The 19,168-nt window shown below is 41.3% G+C and overlaps 2 protein-coding genes across 8 annotated transcripts in view; one reads left to right on the forward strand and one right to left on the reverse strand.

Annotated features, from left to right (window-relative positions):
• Window positions 1–2,753, forward strand: part of mtfmt (mitochondrial methionyl-tRNA formyltransferase) — a 28,736-nt gene extending 25,983 nt beyond the window's left edge. For 5 of the 7 annotated variants that reach the window (XM_020537148.2, XM_048616019.1, XM_048616017.1 and 2 more), the window contains 2 exons: window positions 1,003–1,079; window positions 2,304–2,753. In XM_020537148.2, the coding sequence (XP_020392737.1) occupies window positions 1,003–1,079; window positions 2,304–2,531 (305 nt within the window). In that variant the 3' untranslated portion in view covers window positions 2,532–2,753. The remainder of the gene's footprint in view (window positions 1–1,002; window positions 1,080–2,303) is intronic. The other 2 variants (XM_048616016.1, XM_048616020.1) reach the window with 1 other exon arrangement.
• Window positions 2,754–15,677: 12,924 nt separating this feature from the next.
• LOC109938852 (cartilage intermediate layer protein, nucleotide pyrophosphohydrolase) overlaps window positions 15,678–19,168 on the reverse strand; it is a gene marked incomplete at its 5' end in the record, with an annotated part of 91,316 nt that continues 87,825 nt past the window's right edge. Inside the window, one exon of the mRNA XM_048615774.1 lies at window positions 15,678–18,395. Within this exon, the coding sequence (XP_048471731.1) occupies window positions 16,006–18,395 (2,390 nt within the window). The remainder of the gene's footprint in view (window positions 18,396–19,168) is intronic.

Genomic DNA, 19,168 nt, shown 5'->3' on the forward strand with positions numbered 1-19,168 from the left:
TCACAACATTATTCTGACAAAAAGAACTGGCCATTTTCATGTTGCTGTTTGTGGGATCATGCTGTGTACAATTTGGTTCATGCATTTCCAACATTACAACAGTGACTGCTATTTCGAACAATTCATTCTGATATCCAATGCTTGTGTAAAGCACTGCAGATATAAACTCTTTTTTTTATCTTTTTGTTCAATCATGTGGACCTATCTTGACCTAAGTGTTCTTTTTCCTGCCTTTGTTTTGCTCACTGGAAAAATTCACGTCTTCCAGTTGAAATTGAAGCTTTTCATTGGAAGCACACACTTACCCTTTTTTCTTCACAGACACTTTTGAAGTGATTAAATTTTGGGAGCTGGGTCACATTGACTAGGCTGACGTTTTCTCATTTTTGCTGAGCAGGTAGGGGTGAGCCATATTCTTGAAGTAGGGACTCTCATTTCAATTAATAATTTTGGGACAACTCAGTAGTCTGAAAAGGCCATTAAAAAGCAACTGGAGTGGTGTGGGTTGGTGTCCCTAGAAAGGGCAGCAGGATTATGTCAAGATGACAACTCCATTGTCACTTTTACTGACCCAGTATGTTTAAGAAAATGTGGTGATTTTTCTGAATTTAAACTCTGAACTGTTAGTTGGAGAATTGAACTTATGATGCAGAGGCCTATTATCAAGCTGGATTGGTTCAGGTCTCCTCACTACTGGTTTAATAACAAAACCCTTACCATCCATTAACCAGTCTGATCATGTATTGTGTTTGCATCTTTTTCTGTACCTATCTGTTATGATCTGCCATGATCTACCTTGTCAGCTTCCTTTTTAACAATTCACTGCAGATGTTTGTAAATTCGGAACTAGCTTTGTCTTGGGTTACACGTCACTCTTTAGATGTTAAATTTTATAGAACAAATGTTCCGAGGCAGATATCTTCTTTTTCTCTCTTTAACAATAATCCAGGGATACCTTTTTAAGAATTGCAATGATTTTGTTTTTAACATTTCCTTTTGTAGCTTTCACACCGGAACAATTAATCCCTGGGACTATCCACTTCCACAAGGAATCAAACACACTTCTGGTGCGTTGCAAGGTAAAACTATATTTCTTGACTAACCAGGAATTCAAAGATTATTGGAGGTAGATGGGGATAGGGAGCTAAGTCCATAATCAGATCAGCCATAATCTTATTAAATGATAAAGCAGAACCAGAGCCATCTTCCTGTGTGCCAGATAAGATTCCAACCAGGTGAGAGTTTGCCCCCGATACCCATTGATTCCAGTTTTGCTGGGGCTCCCTGATGCCACACTCGGTTGAATGCAGCCTTAATGCTGAGGGCTGTCACTCTCACTTCACCTCTGGAATTCAGCTCTTTTGTCCATGTTTGAACCAAGGCTGTAATGAGATCAGGAGCTGAGTGGCCCTGGGCGTCACTGAGCAGGTTATTGCTGAGCAAGTGCTGCTTGATAAGCACTGTCAGTGACAGCTTTCATCACGTTACTGATGATTGAGAGTAGACTGATGGGGTGATAATTGGCCGGGTTGCATTTATCTTTTTTGTGCAGGACATACCTGGGCAATTTTCCTCATTGTTGGGTTGATGCCAGTGTTGTAACTGTCCTGGAACAATTTGACTAGGAGACTGACAAGTTCTGGAGCACAAATCTTCAGTACTATTGCCTTTGCAGTATCCAGTGTTTCCAACTGTTTGTTGATATTACATGGAATGAATTGAATTGGCTGAAGACTGGTATCTGTGATGCTGTGGACCACTGGAGGCGGCTGAGATGGATCATCCACTTGGCACTTCTGGCTGAAGATTGCTGCAGATGCTTCAGCCTTGTCTTTTGCACTTCTGAGTTGGGCTCTTCTATCATTGAGGTTAGGGAAATTTGTGGAGTGTCCCCCTTCAGTCATTGATATCTAGCTTCAGGCCAGAATGCTTGGAGTAAAAGGGTAAAAATCTGTAAAATACAGAATGGCAGGAGATGGGAAGTGGTGTCCCACAAGGATCTATGCTGGGACTACTGCTGTTCAAATTGACATTTAATCATTTAAGTTGGAATCAAAACCATAATTTCTAAATTTGCAAATTACACCAAATGGGAGGTGGGGCGGGGGGATGCTATGCAAATGAGAAGAGGAGAAAATGGGTGCTTACCATGATAAATTGAGATGAGGAGCAATGGGAGGAGATACAAGTGGAATATAAGTGCCTACAGGGAATGATTGGGCTGAATGGTCTGTCTCTCTATAACCTTATATAAAACCATATTTCAGCAATAATTAGTTAATCGTTAACATGTTTCTCTCTAGAATGGCTGGTCAGGCTTCAAGCTGGTGGTGCTGAAGAAGGTTCTCTCGGCTGCTGATTTTTATAATGGGTACCTCCATCCATACTTTCGAAAAGGAAGTAAAATAAATCAAACAGCGACTAGATTTCAAACCCACAAACCTGAAAAAAAGCCCAAAGCAAAACTGTCCAAAAGAACTGGAATGTCACTTGATGTTAATAATTTAAATGATTCTGTTTTGTATAATTAAACCTCAGTGCTTTTTAAATGCTTCATTTTATATGTCAAGTAATACTGTGACTTGGGTGGTCTGCATACCTTAACTCAAAGTCAGCTGTGCCTGGTGGTTCAAGAAGCAAGGCAGAGACTTGGTGCTGCAGTGGATCAACAGCTGAATCTCGAGCATGACAAAACTATTCGATAACTTGGTCGGAAAAGTGACTTCTAGCATCATTAAAAAACATTAACATGAGCCACAGCAATGTCAAATGAAATTCCTAATTACATTCTGTGATCCTACTGTCAATATGCTGTGAATTATACAGACATTGTGTTTTCATTTTAATTTGATATTACAGACAAATGTTTTCCATCTATCGTTAAATATTGGTTAGCTTTCATCAGAAATTAGTTACTTTGAGTCAAAAGCTAATAACGGCAATGGCTTGCATGCATATATTGCGTACTGTGTCTCTATGATTAATGTAAGTTGACACAGGATCAAAGAAAGGGCTAATAGGAATTGTATTGGAAACTTCAGTTTTGTGTCTCAAGGAACAGCTTAAAGGAGAAGCGTAAAGAGGCATAAAGATTTGAAGAACTAATTTCAGAGCCTAGAGTTGATCAGTTAGCAGGAAGGCTACCAATGATGGGGAAGTCAGGAACCACTAGAGAACCTCATTTGGAGGTGTGGATGTGTGAGGCAATAGATGATTTAAATCAGTTAGAAGGTTAAATTTGAGATGCTGAGTAACCGAAACCAATGTAGGTCAGCAATCACAAGAGTAATGGGTAAGTGGAACTTGGTGAGAGACAGAACATTGGTGGCAGAGTTCAAGATGATATGAACCGTTCAGGCTAGTGAGAGAATTGGATTGGTCAAGTCTGAGTCATGGGTAGGATTCCACTAACAGATGAATTGAGTAAGACGTGGAAACAGATTACATTTTGAGGTCAAAAGAGGGGATTAGTCATGAAATAAAAATATCACAGAAGTCTACAGTACAGAAAAGGCCTTTCAGCTCATCAAATCTGTGCTGGTCAAAAAGAACCACTGAACTAATGTAATTCTATTTTCCAGCATTTGGCCCATAGCCTTGTATGCCTTAGCATTACAAGTGTGCATCTAAATATTTCAATGTTATGAGGGTTTCTGCTTCTACCACTCTCTTATTGACATTGAGTTCCAGATTCCCACTATCTTCAGTGGGAAAAAAAAAATTCCTCACATCAGCTTGAAACATCCTGCCCCTTCCCTTAAATCTATGCCCCCAGTCATTGATTTTTTTTCATCAAGGGGAAATATCTCCTCTTATCTACCCGGTGTATGTCCCTCATAATTTTGTACATCTCAATGATGTCCCCCTGTGTCTCCTTGCTCTAAGGAAACCAACCTCGGTCTATTCAATCTCTCTTGGTAACTAAAACTCCAGCCCAGGCAAAATCCTGGTAAATCTCCTCTGCACTGTCTCCAATATCACACCCCTCTTATAATAAGGATTCCAGAACTGCTTACAATAGTTTTGGCTTTGCAGTTTCAGCATAATTTCCCTGCTCTTACACGATATGTCTTGACTAATAAAAGAAATTAGCCCATATGCCTCCTTAATCACCTTGTCCACATGTTGTGATACCTTAAGGGATGGGTGGACACGCACACTGAGGCCTCTCTGATCCTGCCATGGAAGGCTGTGAGGTTGGGTTACTGATTACATACAAGAAAGGGATTGATAAATTTTTGGATATTACAAGTATCAACGGATATGGAGAGAAAGCAAGAACATGGCATTGAGATAGAGTGTCAACCCTGATCATATTGAATGGCAGAATAATCTTGAAGGGTCTGCAGTGCTATTGTGTATTACCTGCTATAGAGACAAGCATCTGTCAAAAGAAGAAGAAAAAGCCCTTACACAATAGAATTGCAAGTTACACCAGTGTTACAGGTTGCATTGATACCTTTACATTTAACCCCTGGAATAGGTCAGAGGCATTTGGCAGTGTGGAATGCATATCTTTATTTTAGAAATATTCACACATAGAAAATAGGAGCAGGAATAGGCCATTTGGTCCTTTGAGCCTGCTCTGCCATTCGTTATAATCTTGGATGATTATCTGACTCCATAGCCTTTCCTCCATATCCTTTGATCTCTTTTGCTCCAAGTTTTATATCCAATTCCTTGCAATCATGCAATGTATTGGCCTTGATTGCTTTCTATGACAGAGAGTTCCACAGGCTCACCAGTTCTGGGTGAAAAAACTTCTCATCTCAGTCCTAAATGGTTCACTCCTTATCTTTGGCTGTGATCCCAGGTTCTGGACTTCCCTGCCATTGGGAACGTTCTTCCTGCATTCACCATGTCAGGACCTGTTAAAATTTTATCGATTTCTATGAGATTTCCCCCTCATTCTTCTGAACTCCAGCAAACATAATCCTAACCAATTCATCCTGTCCATGTGGGCCAGTGCCACCATCTCAGGAATCAGCCTGGTAAACCTTTGCTGCACTCCCTCAATAGCAAGAACATCCTTCCTCAGGTAAGGAGACCAGAACCGCACACAATATTCTGGAATGGTCTCATCAAGGCCCTATATAATTGCAACATTCATCCCTGCTCCTGTACTCTCATACTCTCACTATGAAGGCCACCATCCCATTTGCCTTTCTGCCCACCTACTGTGCCTGCATGCCTACCTTCAGTGACTGGTGGACACCCAGACCTTGTTGCACATTCCCCTCTCTCAATTTGTAGCCATTCACATCATAATCTGCCTTCCAGTTTTTGCTACCACAGTGGATAACTCTGAGATTTAAGAGATTAGAATGAATATGATCAATGTGAGGAAACAATCTGCTAGGGACAGCTTACAAGGAGTCACCATGCTCTGGCACTCTTTTGCATTATCCACTTACTGCATTTGCTATGCATTTGTCTGCTTGCTTAGCCTGTCTAATCACACAAGCATCTCTGCATCCTCACAGCTCACTTTATAGAACATAGAACAGTTAAGTACAATACAGGCCCTTTGGCACACAATGTTGTGCTGACCTATTATCCTACTAAGATCAATCTCCCCTGCATACCCTACATTTTACTATCCTCCATGTGCCTATCCAAGAGTCGCTTAAAAATCTCTAAAGTATCTGACTCCACTACCACTGCCGGCAGCGCATTCCACAAGCCCACCACTCTCTGTGTGAAGAACCTACCTCTGACATCTTCCCCTATACCTTCCTCCAATCACCTTAACATTATGCCCCCTCGTAATAGGCATTTCTGCCCTGGGAAAAAGTCTCTGACTATCCACTCTATCAATGCCTCTCACCATCTTGTAAACCTCTATCAAGTCACCTCTCATCCTTCTTCGCTCCAGTGAAGAAAGCCCTAGTTCCCTCAAACTTTCCTCGTAAGACCTGCCCTCCAGTCCAGGCAGCATCCTGGTAAATCCTCTGCACCCTCTCTAAAGCTTCCACATCCTTCCTACAATGAGGTGACCAGAACTGAACACAATATTCCAAGTGTGGTCAAACCAGAGTTTTATAGAGCTGTGGCATTACCTCACAGCTTTTAAACTCAATTCCCCTGCCAATGAAAGCCAACACATCATTTGCCTTCTTTACAACCCTATCAACTTGGGTGGCAACTTTGAGGGATCTAGGGACGTGGACCCCAAGATCCCTCTGTTCCTCCACACTGCCAAGAATGCTGCCATTAACCCTGTATTCTGCATTCAAATTCGACCTTCCAAAATGAATCACTTCACACTTTTCTGGGTTGAATTCCATCTGCCACTTCTTTGCCCAGTTCTGCATCCTGTCAATGTCCTGTTGCAACCTACAATAGCCCTCCAGGCTGTCCACAACTCCACCAACCTTTGTGTCATTGGCAAACTTACTAACCCACCCTTCCACTTCCTCATCCAAGTCATTTATAAAGATTACAAAGAGCTGAGGTCCCAGAACAGATCCCTGCGGAACACCACTGGACAACAAGCTTCAGGCTGAATACTTTCTATCTACTACCGCCCTCTGTCTTCTATTGGACAACCAGTTATGTATCCAGACAGCCAAATTTCCCTGAATCCCATGCCTCCTTACTTTCTGAATGAGTCTACCATGTGGAACCTTATCAAATGCCTTGCTAAAATCCATATACACCACATCCACTGCTCTGCCTTCATCAATGTGTTTTGTCACATCCTCAAAGAATTCAATAAGGCTTGTGAGGCATGACCTTCCCCTCACAAAGCCATGCTGACTATTTTTAATCAAACTGTGCTTTTCCAAATAGTCATAAATACTATCTCTCAGAATCCTCTCCAATAAATTGCCCACCACAGAAGTAAGACTGACCGGTCTGTAATTCCCAGGATTATCCCTATTCCCTTTCTTGAACAAGGGAATGACATTTGTCACCTCCAATCATCTGGCACCTTCCCGCCACCTTTGTGTCATCTGCAAATTTGGAGATATTGGATTTTGTTTCCTCATCTAAATCATTAATACATATAGTGAATAGTTGCAGTCCAAGCACTGATCTTTGCAATGCCCCACTAGTCTCTGCCTGCTGTTCACAGAAAGGTTGGTTTACTCCTAATCTTTGTTTCCTGTCTGTCAGTAGACTTCCCCAATCCCATGTGGTTTAATTTTACACACTTATCTTTAATGTTGGACTTTGTTGAAGGCCTTCTGAAATTCCAAATAAATGACATCCACTGGCTCCCCCTTAGTAACTCTACTATTTACTTCCTCAAAAAATTCTAGAGTTGTCAAGCATGATTTCCCGTTCGTAAATCCATGCTGACTCTATCCAATCCTACCACTGTTTTCCAAGTGCTTTGCTACTAAATCTTCTTTATGGACTCTGGCATTTTACTCACTGCAGGCATCAGGCTGACTGGTCAATCATTCCAGTTTTCTCCTGCCTTCCTTAAATAGAGGGGTTACATAAGCTACCCTCCAATGTGTACGAACTGTTCGAGAGTCTATAGAATCTTGGAGGATGACCACCTATGCATCCACTGTTTTCTGGGCCACTTCCTTCAATACTCTGGGATATAGATTATCAGACCCTGGGAATTTTTTTGCCCTCAATCCTATCCATTTCCCCAACAGCCTTTCACTACTAAAACTCAGTTCCTTCCACTCACTAAACCCTCTGTTCCCCAACATTTCAACATGTGTCTCCCTTTGTGAACACAACAAAAGTATGTATTTACTTGGTCAGCCATTTCTTTGTTCCCCACTATAAAATTCCCCTGTTTCTGATTGTAAGGGGCCTACATTTGTCTCTACTAATCCTGTTTCCTCACATATATATAGAGACTTTTACAATCAGTTTTTATGCTCCTTGCAAGCTTACTCCCGTACTCTATTTTTCCTTTCTTAATCAATCCCTTTCTTTTCCTTTGCTGAATTCAAACTGCTCCCACTCCTCAGGTCTGTTGTTTCCTCTGGCCTATTTGTAAGCCTCTACCTTGGATCTACACTTTCTGTTACTTTCCTTGTAAGCCATGGTTTGGCTGTCTTTCCAGTTTTACATCTGTGCCAGATAGGATTTAATCATTGTTGCATTTCACCCATGCACTCTTTGAATGTTTGCCACTGTCTTTCCACCATCACCCCTTTAACATTCCCCAATCTATCATTGCCAATTAGTACCTCCAACAATTTTATTGGTAACCATTTCTCTTGCCGACAGGAGGGGTGGTCACATAAAATAACAGTACTGCACCCAGTATTGCCTTTTTAATGATAATTTTGAAATTGTAGACATTTAAGGGGTCAGCACTGCTCCACTTTATATCTTCCGACAAAACTTACACCCCCAAGTCTCAGCTACAAAGAAAAAGTCAATAGCCTGTAAAAAGCAGGCATCAATCTGTATATGAGCTCGTTACAAGTAAAGCTACTGTTTTCAAAAGAGTGAACCACAAGTCAAAATCAAACTTCCTCAAAAGACTTATAAAGACATTTTTAAAGAGAAAAAAATCTGCCTACAATTTCTCAACTACTGGCCAATCAATTAATCCAACTCCACTAAGGAATTTCAGACTGCTGACTCCAACTTTGGACTTTTGAACTTTATCTTAGAAGCAAGGACATTGACAAACTGGTCTCCGTCAGTTATTTTATAATTGTTGCTAATCGAACAATCTCTTTATCAGTTCCAATCTATATTTCCCAGCATATTTGTAAGCTGTGTTTATGAGATTTCCCCTATGTTACTGTGATCCTTGCAAATTCAGAGCCCACAATAAGCATTGTGGCGGAAATAAATCCCATTGATTTCTTTTTAGAAAAGAGGGAAACTAAATCACAATCAGTTTACAGCAGGTGGTGAGAATAGCTAGAGTGTTGGGAATATTTTAAAACTCGTAGTCTGCCTGTAACAGCGTGAGATTTTAGTGATCTCGATAACTTGTTTATTCACTCATGGGACATGGGCATTGCTGGCTGGGCCAGCATTTGTTACCTAGTTGCCCTTGAGAAGGTGGTGGTGAGCTGCCTTCTTGAACTGGTGCAGTCCATGTGCTGTAGGTTGACCCACAATTCCCTTAGGGAGGGAATTCCAGGATTTTGACATAGTGACAGTGAAGAAACGGTGATATATTTCTAAGTCAGAATGGTGAGTGTCTTGGAGGGGAATTTGAAGGTGATGGTGTGCCCATGTATCTGCGGCCCTGTCCTTCTAGATGGAAGTGGTCATGGGTTTGAAAGGTGCTGTCTGAGATCTTTGGTGAATTTCTTCAGTGCATCTTGTAGATGGTACACATTGCTGCTACTGAACGTCGGTGGTGCAGGGAGTGAATGAATATGGATTAGTGCCAATCAAGCGGGGGCTGCTTTGTCCTGGATGGTGTCAAACTTCTTGAGTATTGCTGGAGCTGTACCCATTCAGGCAATTGGGGAGTATTCCATCACACTCCTGACTTGTGCCTTGAAGATGGGGGACAGGTTTTGGGGAGTCAGGACGTGAGTTATTCACTGCAATATTCCTCGCCTGTAATCTGCTCTGTGTATTTGTGGTGAGTCCAGTTGCATTTCTGGTTAATGGTAACCCCAAGGATGTAGATAGTGGGACATTCAGTGATGGTAACACCATTGAATATCAAGAGGTGGTGATTAGATTGACTCTTATTGGAGATGGTCATTGCCTGGCATTTGTGTCCCTGATCCAACAACATTCAAGAGGATTGTCACCATCCAGGACAAAGCAGCTGGACGTTTCCTTGCCCATGTTTAACCTAAAGCCATGAGACTTAATGGGGTCCAGAGTCAATGCATAACAGTAAATGTGATTTTCATCAAAGAAAATTCGAAAGCAACAAATTGATAACTTCAATGAGTAGTAGAACTGACAATTAAAAATGCCAAACAGCAAAATTAAATGATTAAATTAATACTTGCCTTTTGGTGATGAAGCAGAGTTAGAGAGAGAAGAATCAGCTGTAATTCATGATTGCCAGGGAAAAGTGTGTTAACAGGAGCTGAGCTCAGCTGTTCAGTTTAACTAATGATAACCTTGGGTCACTGCTGGTGGGGTACACTCTGAACTGACCTCAGTGGAATTCACCATGAATTGGAGATCAGAGGTGAGATGATTTTCAACTTGAGGTTTCTTCCTTATAAGGCCTACTTTCCCTCTTTGCCTCTCCCACAGTCTTTTTTTTTGTCTCTTTCTATTGTTTTCTCATCACTTTCCACCTCTCAATACTCCATCCCCTTCCCCTGTACCACTCACTGCCTGCGTTACTCTACGCCATTTAGAGTCATAGAGATTTTACAGCTCATCGTGTCCGTGCCAGTTATCAAACATCTAATCCCATTCTCCAGCACTTCATCTGTAGCCATGTAAGCAGTGGTGTTTCAAGTGCTCATCTACATAGTTCTTCAATGTCTTGAGAGTTCCTGCTTCTACCACCCTTTCAGGCAGTGAGTTCCAGTTGCCCACCACCCTTTAGGTAAAAACATTTTCCCTGTAAATCTCCTGCTCCTTGCCTTCAACCAGTAACAGCTGGTTTATGGCCCCTCTACTAAAGGACGTATTTTTCTCTATCTACTGACTCTGTGCTACTCAGAACTTTGTGCACCTCAATCAGGTACACCCCACCAGCCTTCTCTGCTATATGGAAAACAACCCTAGTTTCTCTAGTCTCTCTTCATAGCTGAATCGCTCAAGTCTGGGCATCATCCTAGCGAATCTCCTCTGCATCCTCTCCAGTACAATCACATTCTTCCTATAGTGTGGAGACCAGAACTGCATGCGGTACTCCAGCTGTGTCTAATCAATGTTATATATAGCTCCATTTCAAGAAAATAATGCATGGGGTTTGGATTTCTAAAGTTAACTGACCCTAAAGGGAACTTTTAAAAAAAATCAAGTCTTGCCACCAGAATGAATGACTGCAAACAAGAAAACTTCCATAAGTTGTTGAAAATGCTTTTCAAGCCCAGCTGTGCCAAGACAGTATCACAAGTCTCTGAGATTGGCAGGAACGTGCACCACCAAGCCGACTACCCATTGGGGGAGTGTCTGGGAGCCCCCAGCCTTTACTGGTGGCTCACTGAGGTTGATGGCTTTCTGGTCTATTAACTTCATGGCCAGAGTCTGGGCACCTTTCCACCACCTTCCCACAGCAACCAGATGCAGTTCCTGCCTACCTCAGCTTTCAGTCGTTGCCCAGGCTAGCTGTCCTTGACCAGCCAAGAGTACCTGCTTAAACTGGCTGCAGGGGTCCTATTCGGGCCTGTACACTCTGGCAATCCAGTACACCCCCAACAAGAAGCTGATCCTCAGCAATGCCCTCCCAGTTTCCCTTCCATAAGGTGGTTTGGCAGCTCCATCCATCACAACCCGACCCTGAACGACAGCTCCAGACAAGAGGTCCCCTCCACAGCTCCAAATCCCCCTACGTTCCTCCTGTGAAATTCTGAGGATTCCAGGGATCTGACCATGCAAGCAGGAACAAACAATCCAGCAAGATTGCTGGAGAAACAGAGTTAATGTTCCAAGTCTAGTATGACACTTGTTCAAAAATTAAAAATTATGTGGCTCGCTGCTGCGTCGGAATCGAAATCCACTGCCACAGTTCTGCCCATTTTTGTACTTAATCTATATTTATTTTGTAACATTATGCTGCCAGATATACTCCTTACAATTCTGTCTATTTTTGTGTCATTAGCTTAGCACATTTGGATATATGATTTTCTGTCCCATCACTCAAGTCCTTAATCTATGATTGGGAATATTTGAGATCCTAACACAGACTCTGTAGGAAACACTCACACGTTCTGCCAATGAGAATCTCTGCCTATTGTGCCTACTTTATGTCACCTACAATTCAGCTAATTTCTGAATTATTTGTCTTCAGTTCCTTGGCTTTCAAATTTAATGAATAGTCACTTGATCTCTTTACTCACTAGATTGAATGACAGAGTAGCTCTGTAATTACAGGCTGAATAAATTGGAGCTCTACAGTAAGTCCCCATCTAAAATTAACATTATTTTGTTTTTATATAATTGATAAAATAGTGACAGTATGTTTGCTTAGTATACTGAGTTTCAGTTTAATGCTGTTTGTCACAGATTTCCTGTTTTGCTGCCTGTCTGCTCTCTAAACCTGCTTTGTTCCAAGTTTCCGCTACCCCTTTCAGTCCTGGCTGAGTTTCTGGCTTCTCCAGTTTGTGCCCCTGACTTCAGTCCCCACCCCCCGACCACAGGTCCCTCGCCTATCTTCTGTTGCTGCCTTCAAAGCCCTGGTACCTGCTTTTCTCCAGGCTACTACTATGAACTTGAAATAAGTTGTTTGTTGCAAGTTATTCTACCTGCACTGACCAGCCTCAACCACCAGATGGAGTCGAGTAAATTAAAACTTTGTCAGGTCAGTTTAATTTCATCATTTCTTTATAGTAATTACATTTAGAGTGAATTTTCTACATTATTGAAAGGGTTCAGAAAAAAATTACAAGGATGTTGCCAGGGTTGGAGGGTTTGAGCTATAGGGAGAGGCAGAATAGACTGGGGCTATTTTCCCTGGAGCATCGGTGGCTGAGGGGTGACTATTTTATTTTAAAGATTATTTTATTTATGAATGTAAGCATTTAGGAATGTGAAACATTGAGTTGAAATGATAAAAGGTTGTTTTCTGCTAAGAAAGGTCCCAAGGTACCTAACATTACATTTTTAATATTTAGTGATTTTGTTTTGCAAATTATTTTAGTGAGAAATACCCAACATTGTACTCATATGGTGCAGCATTTCAATCTGTACGTTGTTTATTTCTGAGCAAGTAATGTTCAAAGGAACCTAACTCTAATTATTACATTGGTCTCAATGGGAACCTGTTATACAACCTATTTCACTTTGCAACTTTCAGCACTGTAACAATGACACGAAGTGAGGACTCAATGTATTTGCTGGAAATTAGAAGGATGATAGATGATTTCATTGAAATATCCACAATGGGATGTGGAATGTGATAGGCTCTGAGACATTCAATACATTTTAGGTTAGGGCAGACAGATTTTTGAGATCTCAGTGAATCAAAGGATAGGGGGAGTAGGCAAGAAAGTGGAGTAAAGCTCATAATTGTATTGAATGGTAGAGCATTCACTGGGTCAAAATCCTGGAATTCCCTACCTAATGGCATTGTGGGTCAACTGACAGCAGGTGGACTACAGCAGTTCAAGAAGGGAGATCACCGCTACTTTCTCAACTAGGCATGGTCAATAAGTGCTGGCCCAGCCAGTGATGCCATGTCCTATAAGTGAATAAAAAAAAGCTCAATAGTGTGAACAGTCTGCTGCCATCTCCTATATCCTATGATGGACTTTCTATATTGACTTCCAGAAGGCATTTCTCTGTCCACCATTTTAATCACTCCTCTTAAAATTCAATCACCTTCATGAGGCACAACCTACACTTTCCAAATCCATGCTGCCTCTCTTTGATCAGAAGGCTGGTTTCAAAGTGTTCAAGTTACTCAATCATTAATTATGAATTTCAGTAATTTTCTGTTAGATATAGTCACTTTATAATTGTTTTTGTCTTCTTCACCTTTCTGAAATAGCAGTGGCATTCACTTTTTTCCAACCTAAAGGAACAGCTCCTGAGTTATGAAACTTTGTAAGATTATATTTGGGCACCTGCAATATCTTCAGTTTCATCCTTTGAAACCTTGGGAGAACAACTGTCTGCTCCTTGAGATATGCCCCTCTTTAGTACCATCATTTTCCAATGCCGTTAGTTGGTTTTAATTTTAATGAGCTTCTTGATCCAAAAGTAGTTTATTTTTATATGTTTAGTATGCTGAGCTCTTCCTCTACTGGCTCTAAGTCATGCCAGCAAATTATTTCTTTTTCAGGTTTCACGGGACTCACTATAGCTGTTGACTGCATTTTTCTTCCCAACAGAGTCAGAATATTTCTTGGATGGATTTTGATATTCCTTTTGTCTCTAAATTGATTAAAAGAGTCCCACTCCTTTTAACATTTCCAACAGCTTTGCAAATATTTGTTTTGAAATATTTGTTCAATTTCAATTCAATTGAAAATTTTTATTGATTCTGTATCCAGCATTGTTTCAGTTCTTTCATGTAATGACAATTTGCTTCGTAAAGAAATGAATCTTCTTGTCACTTCTCAATGTTTTGCTAATTACTTTGAAATCTGTGTCTGGTTACTGACCTCCCACTTGAAATCATTTCTCCATATTTGACCTATCATTCATGATTTTAGATATCATTAATATCAGTGCAGATCATGATAGGTCAGGAACATGATGTTGAGATGGAAGATCTAGTTAAATGGCAGAGCAAGCTCAATGGGCTGAATAGCCTACTCCTGCTTCAACGTTCTTGATTTCATGCTTCTGAACAATGCTATTAAATCACCTGTCAACTGTCCTTGTTTTAAGGAGAACAATCTCAGCTTCTATAGTCTTTCAACATGAATAAATCTTTCAAATTAAATAAAATTGTATTATGAAATAAATCTTAACACAATAATCATGTTAAGGTAATCTGAAATGGAAGCAATTTATTGTACAAAAGGGTGCACATTTTAAAATACTAACGATACGCAAAATACAATAGCATCAAAAGAACTAAGTTTGGAGCAGATTCAAGCTATGAATTATATTTAAAGGTGATTAATTTTGTTTCCAATATATTTTTCCTGCGAGTATACTGTAAGTGCATTTGGATACAGAGCTGGCTCAAAGGTAGAAAACAGAGGGTGGTGGAGGAGGGTTGCTTTTCAGACTGGAGCCCTGGGACCAGTGGTGTGCCAGAAGGATTGGTGCTGGGTCCACTGATTTTCATCATTTAAGTAAATGATTTATATGTGAACATAGGAGGTATGGTTAGTAAGTTTGCAGGTGACACCAAAATTGGAGGTCTAGTGGACAGCGAAGAAGGTTACCACAGAGTGCAAAGGGATCTTGATCAGATGAGCTAATGGGCCAAGGAGTGGCATGTGGAATTTAATTTAGATAAATTTGAAGTGCTGCATTTTGGAAAGACAAATCAGGGGAGGACTTATACACTTAATGGTAAGGTCCTGGGGAGTGTTGCTAAACAAAGAGACCTGGGAGTGCAGATTCATGGTTAATTGAAAGTGGAGTCACAGGTAGATAGGATAGAGAAGAAGGCATTTGGTATGCTTGCCTTTATTGGTCAGTGCATTGAGTATATGAGTAAGGAGGTGTGTTGCGGCTGTATAGGACATTGGTTAGGCCACTATTAGAATACTGCATTCAGTTCTGGTCTCCTTGCTGTAGGAAGGATGTTGCAAAACTTGAAAGGGTTCAGAAAAAAATTACAAGGATGTTGCCAGGGTTGGAGGATTTGAGCTATAGGGAGAGGCAGAATAGACTGGGGCTATTTTTCCTGGAGCATCGGTGGCTGAGGGGTGACTTTATAGAGGTTTATAAAATCATGAGGGCCATGGATAGGGTAAATAGACAAGGTCTATTCCCCAGGGTAGGGGAGTCCAAAACTAAAGAGCATAGGTTTAAAGGTGAGAGAGGAAACATTTAAAAGGGATCTCAGGGGCAATGTTTTCACACAGACAACGGTGCGTGTATGGAATGAGCTGCCAGAGGAAGTGGTAGAGGCCAGTACAATTACAACATTTAAAAGGCATCTGGAAGCGTTTAGAGGGACATGGGCCAAATGCTGGCAAATGGGACTAGATTTATTTAGGATATCTGGTCGGCATGGACGAGTTGGACCAAAGGCTCTGTTTCTGTGCTGCGTATCTCTATGACTCTTAAGTGACACAAAATCTTCTGTCTCTAGAACCTTGACCCAAATGATAAAGTGTAGGTTTGAAATACCACTGGAAATAAATAGGATTTTTATTTATGCATTTCAAAAAGAAAAGATGAATAATCTCCTAGTTCAATGGATTAACAGAATTGACTTCCTTCTTCCGGAAGTGTTGATTTTATAACTGGCTAATCAAGTTTCTCAAGTGAGGCTGTTTGTTGGGAAGGGTTTGTTTAATCTAGGCCACTGAACTGCAGGTTCTTCTGCCATTGCTTTCTGGGTGGAGCTATTCTCTGCTTTCTGTATTTATTGAATAGATGAAGACCAAACAAAATATCTCTCTGACCTCTTCCTCTCTTTCTTCGTCCCATGCTCATGTTGTTCAGCACTGGGTCTCCTGGGGAGTTCTGCAGACTTTGGAACATACTCTGCTGACTCTCCTGCTTCTCATTACAATTAAAGGTCAAGGCTACACCGACATTAGACTTCATGACTCTGGATACGCTGTCTGAACTTCCATCAAAACATCTCCCCAGTGCTATTTCTTTAGCTGTCCTTGGATCTTGATCAGTTACTGTGTAGATTCCATAATTGTGGCCAAGGGGATCGAGTGGAGCCAACATGGTAAATTCACTGGAGTCATTGTTGACAGCAAGAGGAAGGTGGTTGACCAGATATTCCTGTAACATATTGTTCACACTTTCTCTGTAACAGTTACTTTGAGGGATAATCTTCACTAATGTGCGGTCAATGCGTTCTTGGTCATAGAGCATTCCACTACACTTGAATTCCAAGCAAACTGCAGAGATGCCCAAATGGTCCAGAGCACGAGTACTTCGCATATCGCGAATGCCATAAATTTCTCCAACTGTCTGAGGATGAGTTCCTCCTGTGTTTCGAGATCTCACTGTGATCTCTTGAGGGCTGCGGAGTTTCACCTTTATATAACAAGCCCTAAATTCCAATGGTCTTGGCCACCAAGCAAGGTAATCTTCTGTCCAACTCATTGGGTCATCCTCATCAAATGGTACAGTGTTATAAACATAACTGTCTCCTTCGACTCTGTAAAAGCGGAAATGGCCTGCACTAAATGAAGCCTCTTCACATTCTTTAAAGTTTTCATAAGGGTAAATAGGACCATTCATTTCATCTGGGACAGTGGGAGTGGGTTTGGCTACATTTATTTTAAAAGCTGTCTTTTTAACGTTGGCATCTTCATGATCTGATCTTCTGTACTGCAGCTTATTGAGGTAAGACTGCTGAACACCTATTGTATTTAAGTTCATTTCTGGGAAAGATGCCACTGCCTCAAGTTCTTCTCCTCCTAGAGTTGCTGTCACGTAGGCGGAATAGGCATCTGGCTGCTGGTCATCGCAGAAAGCTGGCAAACAAGCTCCATTTGGACCAGTAATGACACTGTCAAACCGACCCCAAGCTCTGGGATTAGAGGAAAAGCCTGACATGGGTTCCACATTAATAAGTGACACAACAACACCTTCCATCTGATCACTTGGCATAAAGCGGTCACTTCGAAATGTTCTAACTTTCACATAGCACCTTCTGCTTTCAGGGACATCAAGGTTAAAAAGTCTTCTCTCTCGAATCTCCATATTGCCCACCAGGAAGGTTCTCTCTTCTCGCTTACCTCGTCGACTTCTAATAAATGTAAAATCACCTTCTTCTTCCCAGAAGCCCGTTTCAGGGTTCATTGACCACAGCTTCATTTTCTCCAAGTGTTCTGGCATTTTAACCTGTGCAGAGTCCAGAAAAACCTTCACTTGTCCTGCACTGAGGCTTTCCTTAGTTGCTTCATCTATAAAATCAAGAGAAAACATGCCATATGTCCTCAAAGGAAGAACGTCACCTTCTTCATTAATGAAATTCAGATCACTCTGGGCTGCTGGAGCTAAAGAGATATCCCTTGGATCTAGGAATGTTACACTGGCTTTGACTAACCCCTTGTAAATATCTCCATTCTGTCTATAGAAGGAGTTGGGAGGAATCTCCAATTCCGCTATGGGACTTTGGCTTTCTATTGCCCCCAGTGGGATGGTATTGCTGACAGAACAATCCAATGTGACTGCTGGCTTCTTCCTTAGAAGTTTAATCTCATGAAAGACAGAACCACCTTTTTTGTTAAAGGGAAGAATCTTTGTTGTGTTCACAAACTTGTCATACCGATCTACAAAGGTAAGTACTAGCCGATCGATGTCTGCAGGAACCTGAATGGAAAATGTTCCCCTGTACCCAGTCATACTAATCTTCTTTCCACTCATGAAAATCAGTCCAAACCGCATGGCTTCACCATTATCAGCAGCTAGTGCATGGCCACGGACAATTGTCTTGGTTTCAACACACTTTTGGCAGCCACACCTGCTTACCACCTTGATTGGAAGCATATAGTTGGTGCAGGAGATCTTCCTTTCCTCTAGCTTCACTGTCCCACAGCAATAAGCTGCTGTGTCTTTGCATCGTGGCTCTGGATCATGCTCTCCACTGCATGCTGCAACAGGACATTTTCCCACATTGTAGTAAAATGACTGAGTCAGATTCTGGTAGCAGTCATAAGGAAGCCGTATTAAGTGGCTCTCAGGTTTGGGATTGCATGAAGGAGCACCAAGAGCTGTCAAAACAAAAACATTGATATTAAACTTGGATGTTTATTTTATGTCACATCTCCGTGAAGAATCTCAAAGCATTTCAGAGATGCTGACTCTTAGTCAGGCAGACACAGGAAGATTCCATAGAAAGCTCAGTCCTTTTTTTGGTGCTGTATTTCGAGGGTGAAATTCTGGTCACCATCACATGAACATTCACTGCCTTCTTTTATAAAATGCCACAATAGCTTCAACACCCACCTGATCACAAGAAGTTGAAATTGTTGATATGTAAACTCTCAGTCCTGCATTGACATGTCATTCCAAATTAGTGTGCTGACCCCCAAACTCATTACTCAGAGGTGACCATGCCTTAACTGGGCCAAACTGGCACTAATTTAAAATCGCAAAAATTAATTGCACTAAAAATGGGGACAGAAGAGATTTACAAGGAGTCAATACAGTGAAGCTGGATGAACACAGCACGTCAGGCAGCATCAGAGGAGCAGGAAAATGTCGATGTTTTGGGTCTAAAACCCTGACCTGCTGTGTTCCTCTAGTTCCACACTGTATGGACTCTGACTCCAGCATCTGCAGTTCTTGCTATATGCAAGATTTACAAGGAAATGGCCAGGATGGAAAATTGCAGCAATGAGCTTTATTGGATAGGCTGGAGGTTCTTCTTCTTTGAAGAGGTAAGATTTGATTGAAATGTATAAAGTTGTGAGGGGCCTCAACAGAGTACATGGGAGGACCTACTTCTCATAGCAGAGAGTCAGTGACTTAGGAACATGGATTT

This window comes from Rhincodon typus, chromosome 33 (genome assembly GCF_021869965.1).
Source record: "Rhincodon typus isolate 14 chromosome 33, sRhiTyp1.1, whole genome shotgun sequence".
Lineage (NCBI taxonomy): Eukaryota > Metazoa > Chordata > Chondrichthyes > Orectolobiformes > Rhincodontidae > Rhincodon > Rhincodon typus.